The sequence below is a fragment of the Orycteropus afer genome, unplaced genomic scaffold (genome assembly GCF_000298275.1).
Source record: "Orycteropus afer afer isolate SDZICR_OR568_19922 unplaced genomic scaffold, OryAfe1.0 scaffold00140, whole genome shotgun sequence".
In the NCBI taxonomy this organism is placed as follows: Eukaryota; Metazoa; Chordata; class Mammalia; order Tubulidentata; family Orycteropodidae; genus Orycteropus; species Orycteropus afer.
This window is the reverse complement of record NW_006921727.1, coordinates 4414675-4429328: the sequence shown is the minus strand read 5'-3', so window position 1 is coordinate 4429328 and position 14654 is coordinate 4414675. Positions and strand designations below refer to the sequence as shown.

The window sequence follows — 14654 nt, the reverse complement described above, 5'->3', positions numbered from 1 at the left end:
CCTAAAAAACAACTGTGATGCCTCACAGAGGCCCAGGTACTACTTGAAAAAATTATCCTGGTAATACCAATCATCAGCTAAAAGAACCCAAATATTTGATCATACCCTGACTATTATAAAGGGCCAGGTTGCACTGAATAACATGAGGCTAAAAGCTGGCATTTAACTGATGCTAATAACCAGTGACTCTGATGAGAAACAAAGTACATTTGTTACTTGTTTATTAGGTTAAATTAACTGGAAAAGTAGTAATTTGCCTTTCTTTATATAACATACTCTCAGTAACCTTATTTCTAACCATATGGTAATTGCTTGTATTTTTTTAAAGCCAAAGTGTTAAGTAGAATATAGCTGCAATGTTTGTAAATTTAACTTGTCCTTGCTTGCTTTTCCTTTCTGCCTGGTAATATTTTCTATCAATAAAAATCTGTACACCTGTAACATGCTCGTGTAAAAGGTTCTCACATTCAAGTATACAGCCAGCAATTTCTGCTTCATTCTGGAACTGTAGCCCTGATTCTAATCTTTTAGAAATCTATATTTTAAAGGAACTGAACATCAACTCTGTGAAACAAGGGTATTACATGGCATAACAACATTGGCTCTTTCCCATTTGTCTTTTTCAAATTCCCTTGCCACACAGGTAATATTTGCAATTACCTACAATATCTGCAATTACAGTTAGTGTCAAAAAACTTGTTGTATCAAGAAAAATGAAGACACCCAACTAAGCTCCTATATATTTTCCTATGCCCAAAGATACAAAGCCAAACTATTGCTTCTCTACTCAAAGGGTGGATATTATTCTTTTCAATAGGCAAGAAAGGGGAAATTTGAGTGAATGTAAAATATAGCTAGCAAACAGAAAAGCTTAAATTAATAATAACTGTATCTAACATTTATAAAAAAATTATTATGTGTCAGGAAAGTATCTAATCACTTCTCATATGTTATCTCATGTCATATTCATAACCACCAAATGTGGTAGGTACTATTACATCTTGTTCACAAATGAGGAAATTGAGGCTTAGAGAGATTAAAGAACCTGTCTAAGATTACAGCTAGCAAACTGAGGAGCTAATAATTTTAGTGCAAGATTGGCTGGCTCTTGGGCCCGGAAATCTTAACCACTGCATCCTTCTATTAACATTTATTAAAATCCAGCTACTATTCTGATGACTAAAAATTTACTCCATAAACTTTCTCTGGAATACTTTCCCATTACTTTAGATGATTAGCTTAGCATCACATCTGAATCACCCAAAATTACCTCCTCCAAAGAAGTTCCATCCTGAGTATTGCAAGCTTGTCTTAGTTCTAATGATCCAGCTAAACCAAAACCAGTTGCTGTCGAGCCGATTCCAACTCATGATGACCCCGTATGTATCAGAATAGAACTGTGCTCCATAGGGTTTTCAACGGCTGATGTTTTGGAAGTAGGCTGCCAGGTCTTTCTTTCAAGACACCTCTAGATGGACTCAAACCTCCAACCTTTCATTTATCAGCTGAGTGCCTTAATCATAGGCACCACTCAAAGATTCCAACAATCCGGCTATAGAGACGCAATGTTATGCTTTAACAAAAGTGTAATCAATAATTTAACTGCTAAAGGAACAACAAGTTAGGCTTGCTTTCTTCTATCTCCAACACGTTATTTCATGTTCCAGTAATGTTTAAGGCACCATGTAGTGCACAAATAACAGGAATATACTGAGCATATATATCATGTACAATGTATTAAGCACTGGTAGAACAAAGAATCACAAAAACAAGAGTTTAGAAATTCTATCTGTGGAATGGGCAGTGATTAAGCAAATGATCACACAAATAAACATAAAATTACAGCTGAGATAAATGCTATGAAGAAACGATACAGGTAAATATGAACATACATAACCTAGGCATTTGAACTAGTCTGGGAGATCATGGGAAGTTTTTAGAGGATGTAACACTGGAACTGAGATCTGAAGACGAAATAGACTTCTCTGCCAAAGGAACAGACTGTGCAGATTCTGCGTACGACACAGGGCGGGACTTTGGCATATCAGAGCCCCTGAGAGTCCGCCAGCGTGGGTGCACTACAGCCAGCAAGGAGGGTGTGGTATGACACCAGTTTGGGGAAGTGGCTGGCCACACAGGCCTTACACTAAAAGACCCAGCCCCTACCCCTACAGAGCTCACAGTGAATGAGGAACACAGATCACAATTCCTGCATACCACAAATCAGGCTGTGAGATAAGCACTAAAACAGACAAATTTATCCAACAAATGTTTCCTAAGGACTAAGTAGTACCTTCCTAGGCAACTGGGTGTTGTGGGAGAAACAATTATAAAGAGCCAGTAGGACAAATGCATTTGTGGAAGTGGGGCAGAAAGAGAAGTCAAACTGACATTTTCTGAGTGTCTTCCAGACACCATCCCACTATCCTTTAAATGGGGTCGTACTAGATTTTGGTTTCCACAGCTGCATGTAAAGAAAGCCATAGCCAAAAGTATAACAAAAAACAAAATACATTAATTCTTGGTAAATGAGCTCTAGATCCAGGCCCTGTTGACTTAAAGCGTTTTCAAAATTCTCAAGGACAATTTTCATTGGCTTTAAAAATTCTGAACACAGAATAAGATTAGACTTCACAAACCAACACACACAACACATACCCAAGCACTTTATGTACATTACACCTCACTGATTTATTTCTCAAATCTCTTGGAAGAGTGCATAGATAAGGAAATGGAAAATCAGAAAGACTGAGTGAGTTATGTAAACTCACACAGCCAGTAAGTGGAAAAGGTAAATTGTGATACTAGGTCTGTCTGGCTCCAAAACTTAAAAATGTTTTCCACAGGAACAGAGAGAGTTTTCCCCATTTCCACCCTCCCATGCCCCGCCTACCTTTCTACTTCTGGGCGAAGTGCTTTCTCCCTCTCAAGCATGGCAATAATGAGTTTTCCCCACTCTTTTTCTATGTCGTTTGGATGATAACCTTGAAGGAGTTTGATGCGTCCAAATTCTATCCAAATCTTGGAAAAGCAAAATATTTCATGTGAAGCAAAGACACAAAGTATAACAAAGATTATGTTTTTTACAATACAGAAGAATACAGAAAGAAATTTTTGATTAACTCTTACCTCTAAGAGTTTATACAGGCGTTTAATTTTTGATTTTTCCATCTCCTTTGGTGGAATTTCTGTTTCTTTAAATTGTAAATACTGGTTATAAAGTGCCTGAAATAAAAAGAGAAAATAAACTAAGGGCCAAACCTCAAAGTTGTTTTCATTATCTTATAATGTCATTGCAATGTCCTTGTGCTGTATGTATTCAATGGTATTCCTCTCATAAATTTGACCCTACAGAACAGAGTAGAATTGCCCCCATAGTGCTTCCAAGGCTATAAATCTTTATGGAAGTAGACTGCCTCATCTTTCTTCCAGAGAGTGGCTGGTGAGTTCAAACCACCTACCTTTTGATTAGCAGTTGAATGCTTTAACCACTGCACCACTAAACTTCCTATAATTATTGATAATATTATACGAGCCCTGATTTAACATGTGCCTCACGTCTGGATAATAATAAACTATGACAGTGATCACTATGGTTCTCCTAAAAATCTCTCATCATCCAAACAAGAAAACAAACCCTTTAAAATATGCATTCTACAAAAATATTGTACTTTAGCTTTCAGTTTTTGGGAAAATAATCTGATGTAATTTTCCATAAAGGTGGTGGTATGGGGAACCCTGTTCTCTTCTATTCCAAGACTCTGTCCTTGAAAAAAGAATTCTTATCAGAGGCAGGGCTAAGATTTGGTTTCAAAGTCTCATTGGCCAAGTTAAAACTGATTTTTAGATAAACAAAGATGGATGCTAATGGTTGCTAGTGCTATTATTATAGAAGTTATCTTATAATTAAATTATTGCCTAGTTTGTAGATATTACGTTGGGAATGTCTTAGATACAATTTATTTACTTTACTTTGTATAAAGGACCATGAAAAATTCTATGAATGTCTCCACATTTAATAAGTGTATGCTAAACATTTCACACTAATTCATGCTGACATACTAACAGACGTTGTAAATCTTTAGGTAGATATATTTCTGAAGGATTTCATTCAATGTTTTGCTGGTTAATTAAATTATTAGAGACTTCTCCATGATGATATGTTTTCCTTCCTGTCTTATGGCATATCTTAGACACCAGCAAGTAATCTGTGTGGTCCCTTAAACTTCCTACTTAACTTTAAGGAACTTAATTAGTCAGAAACAGTACAAGTTTCTAAACAATAGCAATCTATTTGGAAATAAGTATATTTGAATAAGAAATCTAAATATTCTTTTGAACTCAAAATGGAATGTTGCAGGGCTCCAGTCAGCTAATAAGCACTAAATGCTACTAAATGCTAAGCAGTGACCATGACACCCCATGGTGGCAGAAAGCAAAAAGGCTTTCCTGACCTGGAAAGGTTTACATCCATGTAGGGAGACATCACTCAAACAACTGTGGAACACTGAAAAAGCATCTTATCAACAGATGCCAAGTAATATCATGCCAAGGACAAACTCCCTGTGGCAATATGAATAAAAGCTGTTCCACAGATGTTCCATACAGATGCATGAACACAGCAAGTAGTCTAACAAGACCCACCCTGGCTTATTACAGTTTTTACAATTCCAGTTTGATCAAGAAAACAAAGCCTCCAAGAAATTAGATTTTGTGTTAATAGCAGGTTTTTTAAAAAAATAAAGTAGGCTACTATTACATAATCCAAACACTGAAAACGATACAATTTATTCTTCAGTATGCATCTTCATTTATATTTCCATTACAACAACAACAACAACAACATAACATCTTCGCCTCAAAGAGTCTGACCTAAGTTTTTAGGTATTAGCAAATGCTTTGCTAAACTAGGAATTCATTTATATTAGAAGTCAAATACTTAAACAGGATTTGGTGACAGGCACGCTCCCATCTACTATTACATTTGTGTGAGCTTCCCAGAGTCCCTCCTCCCCCAGCCATTTGGGCTCCTAGGGGTTTTCCATGCACCAAAAAAAATTTTTGACAACATCAGTTCCAGAGACTCTCTCAAATTCTAAAATCTCTTAGCTTTGAGGCTAAACAAAAAAAACCCACAGCCAGAATTAATTTTGACTCATAGCAACCCCCACTGGGTTTCCAAGGCTGTAAATCTTTATGGAAGTAGATTGCCTCATCTTCCTCCTGCAGAGCAGCTGGTGGGTTTGAACCTCCGACCTTGTGGTTAGCAGCCAAATGCCTTACCCACTACGCCACCAGAGCTCCTTAGCTTTGAAGCTAAGGGACTGTAAATTTCTTTAAAACTGTTATAGTTAGCATGTTTTAAGTATTATTAATGTTTACCTCTTTTTGCTCTGTGTAATAGGGAGATAACAAATTTCTGTTTACTTTCTAGAAGCTTGACAATTTTTCTTGAACTAAATGGAAATATTATGACATTCTTTAAAAGTTTAATGATCAAGTTAATTCTATTTAACTTCTACAGTTAAATAGATGCTGACCTTTAGTTCCACAGGATTATTAGGAAATGTTCTATCAGACATCATGGCCACGTGGTGTCTAATCCACTGGATGAGGTAGTTCACCATATTCTGGTATTCAATCCATTTGACTTCAACATCCTACAACAATAAAATGGCAGAAAAGGTACAAATCTAAACATGCTATTTATATCTTAACATAATCTAGTCAGATGTCATTCTGTGAATTTACATGTCTTTAAACCTGAGAGAGAAAGCCAGGGAAACATTATCTTACTTTCTACACAGTCCCAAGCTTTTCAACATAAACAACTTTAAAAAGAGGCTATCAACATCTGACCACTAGGTCTAGCCTTCTGAGTCCCAATTCTGATCCAAAGATTATGGCTGCTTGAAGCATTGTTTTGCAAAGGCTTGAAGCTGCATCCAAATACAGGAGGAAAAAAATTTTGTGACCAATTTTAGGTATTTGCCAGAGCTCAAAGGCAAGAAACAGGGTGCATAAACCAGATCAGTTGCCATCTCTGTCAGTCATTTTACATCTAAGTCCAAAGAATATCTAAAACTCAGAAATGTTACGTAACATATAGGAAACTAAATAGGAATTTAAAAACAGAAGAAATCAATTTGGGGGGATGATTCAATTACTCATTAAGCAAATTTTTTGAAAATGGAGGAAACTAGAAGGTTATCAACTACTATGTTCAATTAAGTATTTATTTCATAAGTGCTTATTAGATTGAAAACTGTGATAAGTGTTGTAATAAATAATAAAAAAAAGACATAATATCATTTGTCAGGGAGTTACTGTTTATTTGGGGGGACAAAACACTGACATAATATAAACAATTAAGCTAAATGAAGCAGTATTCAATTACGTGTCAAAATAACTTAAGGAGGAATTACGTGTTGTTGTTATGCGCATGTATTAGAAGTAGAGATAAAAATTATGGATATATGCGACTCTAAACAGTCACTAAAGACTTACTGGGGAGGAAGTTCTTGGGCAGTTGTGGAATGACCACAAGTAATTGGAGGGAGGGGGTGAATAAAAAGACAAGGGAGTCCAAATGAGGCAGGGCACAGAAATGGAAACATTCTGGTTATCAGTAATCAATTCATTCATATTGGAACATTGTAGCTAAAAAGGTAGGAAAAGAGGATGAAGATATACAGATTTTTAAATATCAGAATATCTAGATTGGATTTAATCTTACAAACAACATGAAGACTCTAAAAGTTTTCAAGCCAAAGGCATCAGCTTTTAAAAATTTATTTGGCAACAGTATGCAGAGTTGACTGGGACAGGAAAAAAAATGGAAAACTGTAAGAAAGTAAGCTTTGGTGTGAAGGAATAAGAGACAGGAATAGGTAGTGAGAAAATAAAGCAAGGATTGGCCACAAGAAACATTCTAAAAGGAAAATAATTGGCAGATGGTTGATTGTTAAATGTAAAGGAAAGGAAGAATCAAAGATAATTCAAATGGTTTGAGCCTAAGTAAATGGGCAAGGAGTAAGATCACTAACAGAAAAGTAGGGGAGGAGAGAAGCAAGCCAGTGTAGTGGAAATAAGATGTAATGTTTACTTGAAAATACCAGAATTTTCAAATAATGGTGGAACAGCCAAATGAAATAAACCAGCAGGTGACTAGACATATGGGGTGAGAATTTATACAAGACATCTGGGATAGAACGATTTAGAGTATTTTTTCATTCAATAAATATTTTAGGCCTTCTTTAGTTAAGAGAATAACAACAACAAGAAGTAATCACAACTATGAGACTGAGTTATAATTACTCAGTGATTATCAGACTGAGAGCAAAGAAGAAAGTCAAAGACAGATTATAAAGTCTAAAGAAAAAAGGAATCAAGAGGGGAAAAAAGTAGTATTTAGAGAAGTAAAAGAGCAGTAAGGTAGTCAAACCCCAAAAATGAAAAAAGGAAAAGGGGAAAAAGAGTAAAAATAAATGATCTTTGAGCACACTAAGTGTGAGTCACTTTATTTATTTATTTATTTTTATTGTGATTTGGGTGCAAATTTACAAAGCAGATTCATTTTACCCTGAGTCGTTCATGCACATTTGATTTCACGGCCCTGATTATAATCCACAACCATAAAAAAAACCCTCTGCCCCTCTCCTTCCCTGTGACTACCCCTTCCCTGTGTCCTTCTTATGTATACATTCCTGTTTGTCTAGTTTCCTCTCTATGTGAATGACACCTCTCTTATGTCTCATAGTTGACTGATCTAAGGTGTGCATCTCCTTAGGGTAGGTGAGTGCATCTCCCTGGGTAAGTGGTCTGCTTGTAGGTCTTCATGCTGTTGGGCTGAGAGCTAATCCATGGAAGTGAGTACATTTCCAGGTCCAAAGGACAACACGGGGCCATAGTCTCAGGGGTTCTACTGGTCTCTATCTGACCAGTAATTCTAGTCATTTTTGTGTTTTTGAATTTTGTTCCCCAATTTTCCTTCTACTCTATCCAGGATTTAAAATTTTGATCCCTTTCTATGTGGCTGGCATTGGTAGCTGGGCACCATCTAGTTTTTTCTGGTCTCAGGGTTGTGAAGGCTGAGGTCCTCATGATCTATCATGTCTTTGGACTAACTGTTTCCAAATGACTTTGCTTCTCTTCACTCTTCTTTCTTCCAGATGAGAGGAAACCAATAATTGCATCTTAGATGGCCACTTGAAAGCTTTTAAGACCCCAGGTGTTACTCACCAAAGTAGGATATAGAACAAGATTCTTATGTACTATACTATGTTGTGCCAACTGAGCATAATGTTCCCTGAGACTATGGTCCCAAGTCTGCAGTCCCAGTGATTCTCTCTCTCAAGGTGTTTGGTTGTCTCTGAGAAGCTACTGCAACCTTGTTCTTTGTTACTTCTCTAATGTATGTGGATAATTTTGGAGCACAAGTCCATATGTAAAACTATTCTCTGCCAAATCTGTCCTTGGTCTTGGGTACATTCCTATTCGCCTACCCAAATATGGGTCACATTAGCACTTGCTAAGTGTATTGCCCTATGTGAGGTATTGTGTGTGTTTGTGTGTGAATAAATATACACTAAATACACTCTCTTTTAATTATCACAATAAGGATATCTATTCCTTGTTGGTAAATAATTTAAAAATCCCGTGTAGGCCAAACAAAACCTGTTTTAAGATCATATTGCATTTTTAGCTTCTAGTCTATCCTGTGATAGATGTTATAACTGTAAGAAGAGGTAACAATGAAAAATTTGAATTGATGACTTCTGAGAGATTCCTTTTAGTAGAAAGATGAGACAAAAGCTATCAAACAGGGAACTATAAGTGATAGGAACTGATAGCAAAGATCAATTAAGAATGGAGTGGGAGTAAGGAAGAGGAATGAGAAATAATATAGCCACTAACGGAGACAGCAGGTCCAGAATGAAAAGACCATCCACACCATATCTCCAAGATGGAGACTTGAGCATGGTCTAATACAGAGGAATAACTACTGAATCACCGGCAGGGTTTAGAAGGGGAGGATGAACATGGGAACAAGTTACTCAGGGATCATAGGACCTTTGAAGGGAAAAAAGAGAAGTAGGGAAGAGAATGGAAATAGATCTAGAAGCACACAATGGTGAAGTAAGAAAGTAGAAAAGGGAGTTCATCAAGATGAGCTCCTAAATCTTCAAAGCAGAAAATAAAAAGTTATCTGCAAGTAGAAAGAGAGGAGCCAGAGTGAGAATGGATTGTTCCCAGATGTGTAATATGTTCAGGATTTCCAGAAATGCAAACATATTTGTCAGCATGACTACTACAACATGCATGATTGAACTGAATTACTAATAAGGAGACCAAAACTATGCATCAGAGATCTCGCCCTACTTTCTAAACAACTCTGTTAATTTGGCCAAATCACATAACCTTCATCTGGACTGTTAAATCAGAAAACAATATTTGGCCATCTAATCTCAAGGGATCATATGAGATAATAAACTCAAAAGTGTTTTCAAAAGTTAACTAAGAGTATAGCTATGGATAGCCAAAAAAAAAAAAGTAGTTGTAAAACAGCAGCAAGCTAAAAATCTCCAAATTTCAGGGGTTTACATCTTCTCTTTGTAAAATGACATATAATTCTGAATGGTCCGTTTACAAACAGAACAAATATTATTTCAAGATATATATTAACAGTGAAATCATGTCATGAAATGCATGAAGTATCAGTTTTTATTACATAGAACATTAACTCAAATTCTTTATAGAAAAATTTCAAGTTTAGAAACTGTAAAATACACTATCAAAGAATTCATTCATCTGGTCATTACTGAATCAGTAGCACTTAATATGGAAAAATCATTACTCACATTTGCACTGATGCCTTCACCACCTTCAGGGACTTTGGGAAATGCATCATAGAGAGATGACACATAAGTTATTACAGATTTTTCATCAGGTGAGGAGACATCAACATCTAAAAGCAGCAACATTAATTAATTATTTAACAATGTTGACAGATTACTTCTGATTAGACTCCATGTTGGTCCACATAGAGTAAAAACAACTCACCTTCCGGATCCAGAAGTCTTATAACACCGATTTTTTCTGCTACATAAAAAGCGTGCTCTAAATTTGCAAGGTTGCTTTGAACAGCAACAGTATTCATGTCTATCAGGTCCGGCCTAGGAAAAAATTTACTATATTAATTACAAGTTTCTAATGTGCCAGTTCAAGATTATATTTACATGTTATCTATTTACACAATAACTTCTGCAAATATTAATACTAAGCCTGTATAAAATACAGATAATTTCATCAAATATTTAAGACTATTTACTTCTCTCGGAAACGTGTGCACCAGAAACAAATGGAACAAAAAAATATAAAAATTTGAATGCATACAACTTTCAACAAAGACCACAAACTTCCCTTAGTCTTAGAATACATATGAATATCTATTCCATTCAACCAATTTAAGCCCCACTTCCCCAACAGCATCCTTACAATCCAACAAACACTAAACACTAATACTTAGTTTTTAGTACCATGACCATGTCATCCACTGTTGGGGTGTCCTTTCCTCTTATTAGGAGCTCTGGTGGCATAGTGCTTAAGGCATTTGGTTGCTAACCAGAAGCCTGGCAGTTCAAACCCAGCAGCCACTCCTTGGAAGGAAGGTTGGGCAATCTACTTCTGTAGTGATACTGCCTCGGAAACCCAAGGAGGGGTCGCTATGAGTCAGATCCTACTCCACAGCAGTGAGTTTCATTTTGGAATTTTTTCCTCTTATTCTCTCTTCTTTAATCTGACTTATCCTTCAGGGTAAAGATCAAATTCCACCTCCTTTGTGGACCCTAATCTCGCTAAGCTTCCTATTTATTCTCTCTGTGTTCTCTGGCCTCTATATAGTCCTGCCCATGCCACTCAGTTTGGCACTCAGGATAATCATATACTTCACTGCTCATATTTTCAGTGCTTTACGTGCCTGCAAATCTTGTTTCTCCCAACTAATCAATTCCAAAGCAGCAAGAACCATGTATTAGTAAATGTTTGGATTTTATTGTTCTGCTGAGATGTACAGTGACATATACATAGTAGACAATACATGTCTGCTGATGAATTAGTAAGAGCTTCTTCATTTAGTAATTTGAATTATACATGATGGTGAAAGAAACACTTGTTTTACACACAAACAAACAGAATTTCAACCCTTTCTAACTTGTAAGACTTACATGTCACTCTAAAACATGGATATACTTTGAAGCTCATTCTATCTATATGAGCCAAGAAACAACTTCCCAAATACTCCTTGTATAGAAAGTGGCAAAAATGTAATAGTTGGAAGCTTAACTCAAGGCCAGATGCCAGTCAGAAATCTCAAAAACAAACCATTAAAAGGACACAGAAACAAATGGGAAAATAGTTTATTTCAAACAGTGGCACCCCACCCCAAAATTACTGAGTTAGAACCTGTTTATCAACTTATAAACAAAGGCCCTCTACAACCTCCACAAGCATTCTGATTGGCTCAAAATAACCATTTGGGGAACTACAGAGAATGGGAGGGCTCAGAGGCAGTATGGGAGGAATGAAAGACAAATTATCTTGAATACTATTTGGAAAGTTGTTTACTTTCTATGAAAAACTCTTTGAAAATATATCATTAATCTTAGAAAGGTAAACAACAATTTCTATAGTTATTTTCACCTGATGAGAAAGTAGCCTTTGAAAGCAAACTACTCGATATACTTTGCAATATAACCTTGAAATTCAGCCACCTCAGGACATTATTAGGAAATTCTCTAATGTTACCACCACCAATATGATCACTCAAAAGTGATCCTCAACTTATTACAGGAACAACAAATCTACTGAAAACAATGGAGTTAAGTGGCATACCTCTAGAAAGAACATGTTTTTATTCACATAGAAGCATTTTGAAGAATATGCCAACTTTAAGATTTTAAACAGGTGCATATAACAATATAGACAAAAACAAACATCTAAAATTCTTTCATTAAAATGTATTTTGTTTCCATAAAGTTCACACATGTTGAAGAAATAAGAAACAGTCTTTCTGAGTTTGCCAAAACATAGAACAAGAAACAGCATGTTGTTATGTGAACCCTGGCATTAGCAAAGAAAGCAAACACTGAGTAATCCCAGACAGAAATGAATAAAGTCATTGAAGAACCAGGTTTTTGAGTAAGAGAACAAAACATAAAACTTCCTTCAGAATGACATAGTAATTTCAGCAGAAAGGCAGCTGTATAATACACCGAGTTGGGATAGGTCACCTCTTTCATCATGATATTTAACATTTTAATGGGACAAAAGCTGAAATAGTTTTCCTCCATAAAAGAGTACAGTGAATAAAGAAAACCGTTATAACAAAGAAGAAAAGAAGAGAAGCTTGAAAAGTCACTATGAAAAAGTAAGAGCCTAAAAATCTTCAGAATTCTATCCCTCCACTAGTTCATCTAACAGTTTGGTCATTTTAATGGTCTTTCAATCTGCCGTTCCTCTGTTTGGTGAAGACAGCATCCAGAAGAGACATGTGCTCCATCCTGTCTACTTTTCTTCTGTCTTCATATTCTCGCTGGGACAATAAAACCTTTACTAATTTCAGCTATTTTCAATATACAGAAGATTTTTTCTTTCATTCTAAAGATTTCACTTCACTGTAATGTTTTCTTGTGGCAGAACAGTAACGGAGGTTTAATTTCCATCCCAAGTTTGACTTACCCAACAGCATCAGACTATATTGTGAGCATGCAGAAGGCTGCCACCAGATTGCTGTGTTATACAACTGAGCATTAACTGCTCTCATTTGCCTATCTTTTGAAACCTTACCAAATTATAATGTAACCCTCTGCCCCTACAATAATGTATACTAGTCTTTTTAGAGAAAAAGGGCCATTCTAATTCATTTTCTTTTTCTATGATAATGTAATCTTTTCTAAATAGCTCCATCATCATGGATGGCATTTTTTAAAAACATAGATTTATATCCCACAATTTTTTTCCAGAAATGTTTATAAACATCTTACAAAAAAAGAAAATGTAAGAAGATAACAATTTTTAAATAGAAGTAATAAAACAAAGATGAAGGCAAAAATGAAGTTGGAAATGAGGCCAAAAGTACAAGCCATATACGTGCATGCTTGTTGTTGTTGTTGTTTAGTCCCCTTAATTTTTGCCAAAAATAACAGGGCAAAAAGCTATCATACAAAATGGTTACTGCCATATGCAAAATAATTTTGGATAAGAGTAATGTTTACCTCTTATACAATACTCATCTTAAAAAAGCATTCTACCCAGATAAAAGACATTTATACACGTAAATGGGTACATATGTATGTATATGTATGGAAATATGTTCCTGAGTGGCACAAATGGTTTAATGCTGAGTTACTAACTTAAAGTTGGCAGTTTGAACCCACCCAGAGGCAACTTGGAAGAAAGCCCTGATAATCTCCTTCAGAAAAAATCAAAACCAAAAAAACCCTATGGAGCACAGTTCTGCTCTGAAACACATGGGTTTGCCATGAGTCAGGATCAACTACATGCAACTGGTTTGGTTTGAGTTTTTATATGGGTATATGTAGAATGACGATATCACCACCAAACAGTCAAAGCTAGCTGAACATTAAAATTGCATAAGAGATTTCTGTGATCTAGACATACTCAAACTAAGTAAATTTCCAATCCTCAAATACTTTTCTCACAAATTAGTATAGATGAGAATTAGACAGGACTCTGTAGGAAAATGTGATTTATACCAAGTTACGAATATCTAAAGATTGGCACAAGGGCTAACTAAGGCTTCCATATTATGTCATGCCAAACACGGATTACACTCAATTAAAAGTAACATGAAACAAAGTCAAAATACCTGGAAAAAAATAACACAAATTTGCCATTGGAACATATTAGAAAGAGCACTGATAAATGTTACTTAAGAGGCAAATCCATTAGTCCAGATATAAGATTATCAAATCCTGAAACAAAAAGTTGACAATTGCTAAACAGGGAAACTGAAGAAGTGTCAATAGTCAAAGCCCAAATTTGGGGATTTTTTTCCAGAAAATAAAAAATTGAAGTGATTTAAGCCTATAAATTTGGTTAGGATTTTTCTGGCATTCAATAATTATTTATTGAATGAATGTGGACAGTTAGGTATTAGCTGCCCAGCATCTGAGACCCCTTCCCATGTTTGAGAAATTTTCCTTTTATGAGTTTTAGGGGCTAGAGAGAGGGCAGAGCCCATTTTTTCATTGCAGAAACAAAAACACATCAGATTTTTCTTGCCTCTTTCCTTTGCTCAAGCAGTCTCCACAGCCTACCCCACCTGTATACATGACACTACCTGGCCAACTTATGTTCTTCCTGTGAGACTTGGTTCCATCACCATCTTCCTCTAGGAAACAATTTTTTTCTGTTCTGAAAGGCTTGTTTTTGCATTTACAACATTTTAAATAAATATGCATACATCTGCCTCACGTCACCACTGTGAGCTTCCTGAAGGCAGGAACTGTGCTTTATCCATGTTTATATCCATGACATCTAGTATAATGCTTGTCACATGAACTTTTTAAGAATGAATGAATAAAACAATGAATGAGCTGTGGGGACTGAAACGTCCTAATAATTCAAACTCT

At 35.8% G+C, this 14654-nt stretch overlaps 1 protein-coding gene across 1 annotated transcript in view; it reads right to left on the bottom strand.

Moving 5' to 3' along the window:
• Positions 1 to 14654, bottom strand: part of DST (dystonin) — a 614637-nt gene that overhangs the window by 198007 nt on the left and 401976 nt on the right. The window contains exons 11-15 of the mRNA XM_042781628.1: positions 10063 to 10175; positions 9861 to 9967; positions 5541 to 5660; positions 3130 to 3225; positions 2894 to 3021 (exon numbers count right to left, since the gene is read on the bottom strand). Coding sequence (XP_042637562.1) covers positions 2894 to 3021; positions 3130 to 3225; positions 5541 to 5660; positions 9861 to 9967; positions 10063 to 10175 — 564 coding nt within the window. The remainder of the gene's footprint in view (positions 1 to 2893; positions 3022 to 3129; positions 3226 to 5540; positions 5661 to 9860; positions 9968 to 10062; positions 10176 to 14654) is intronic.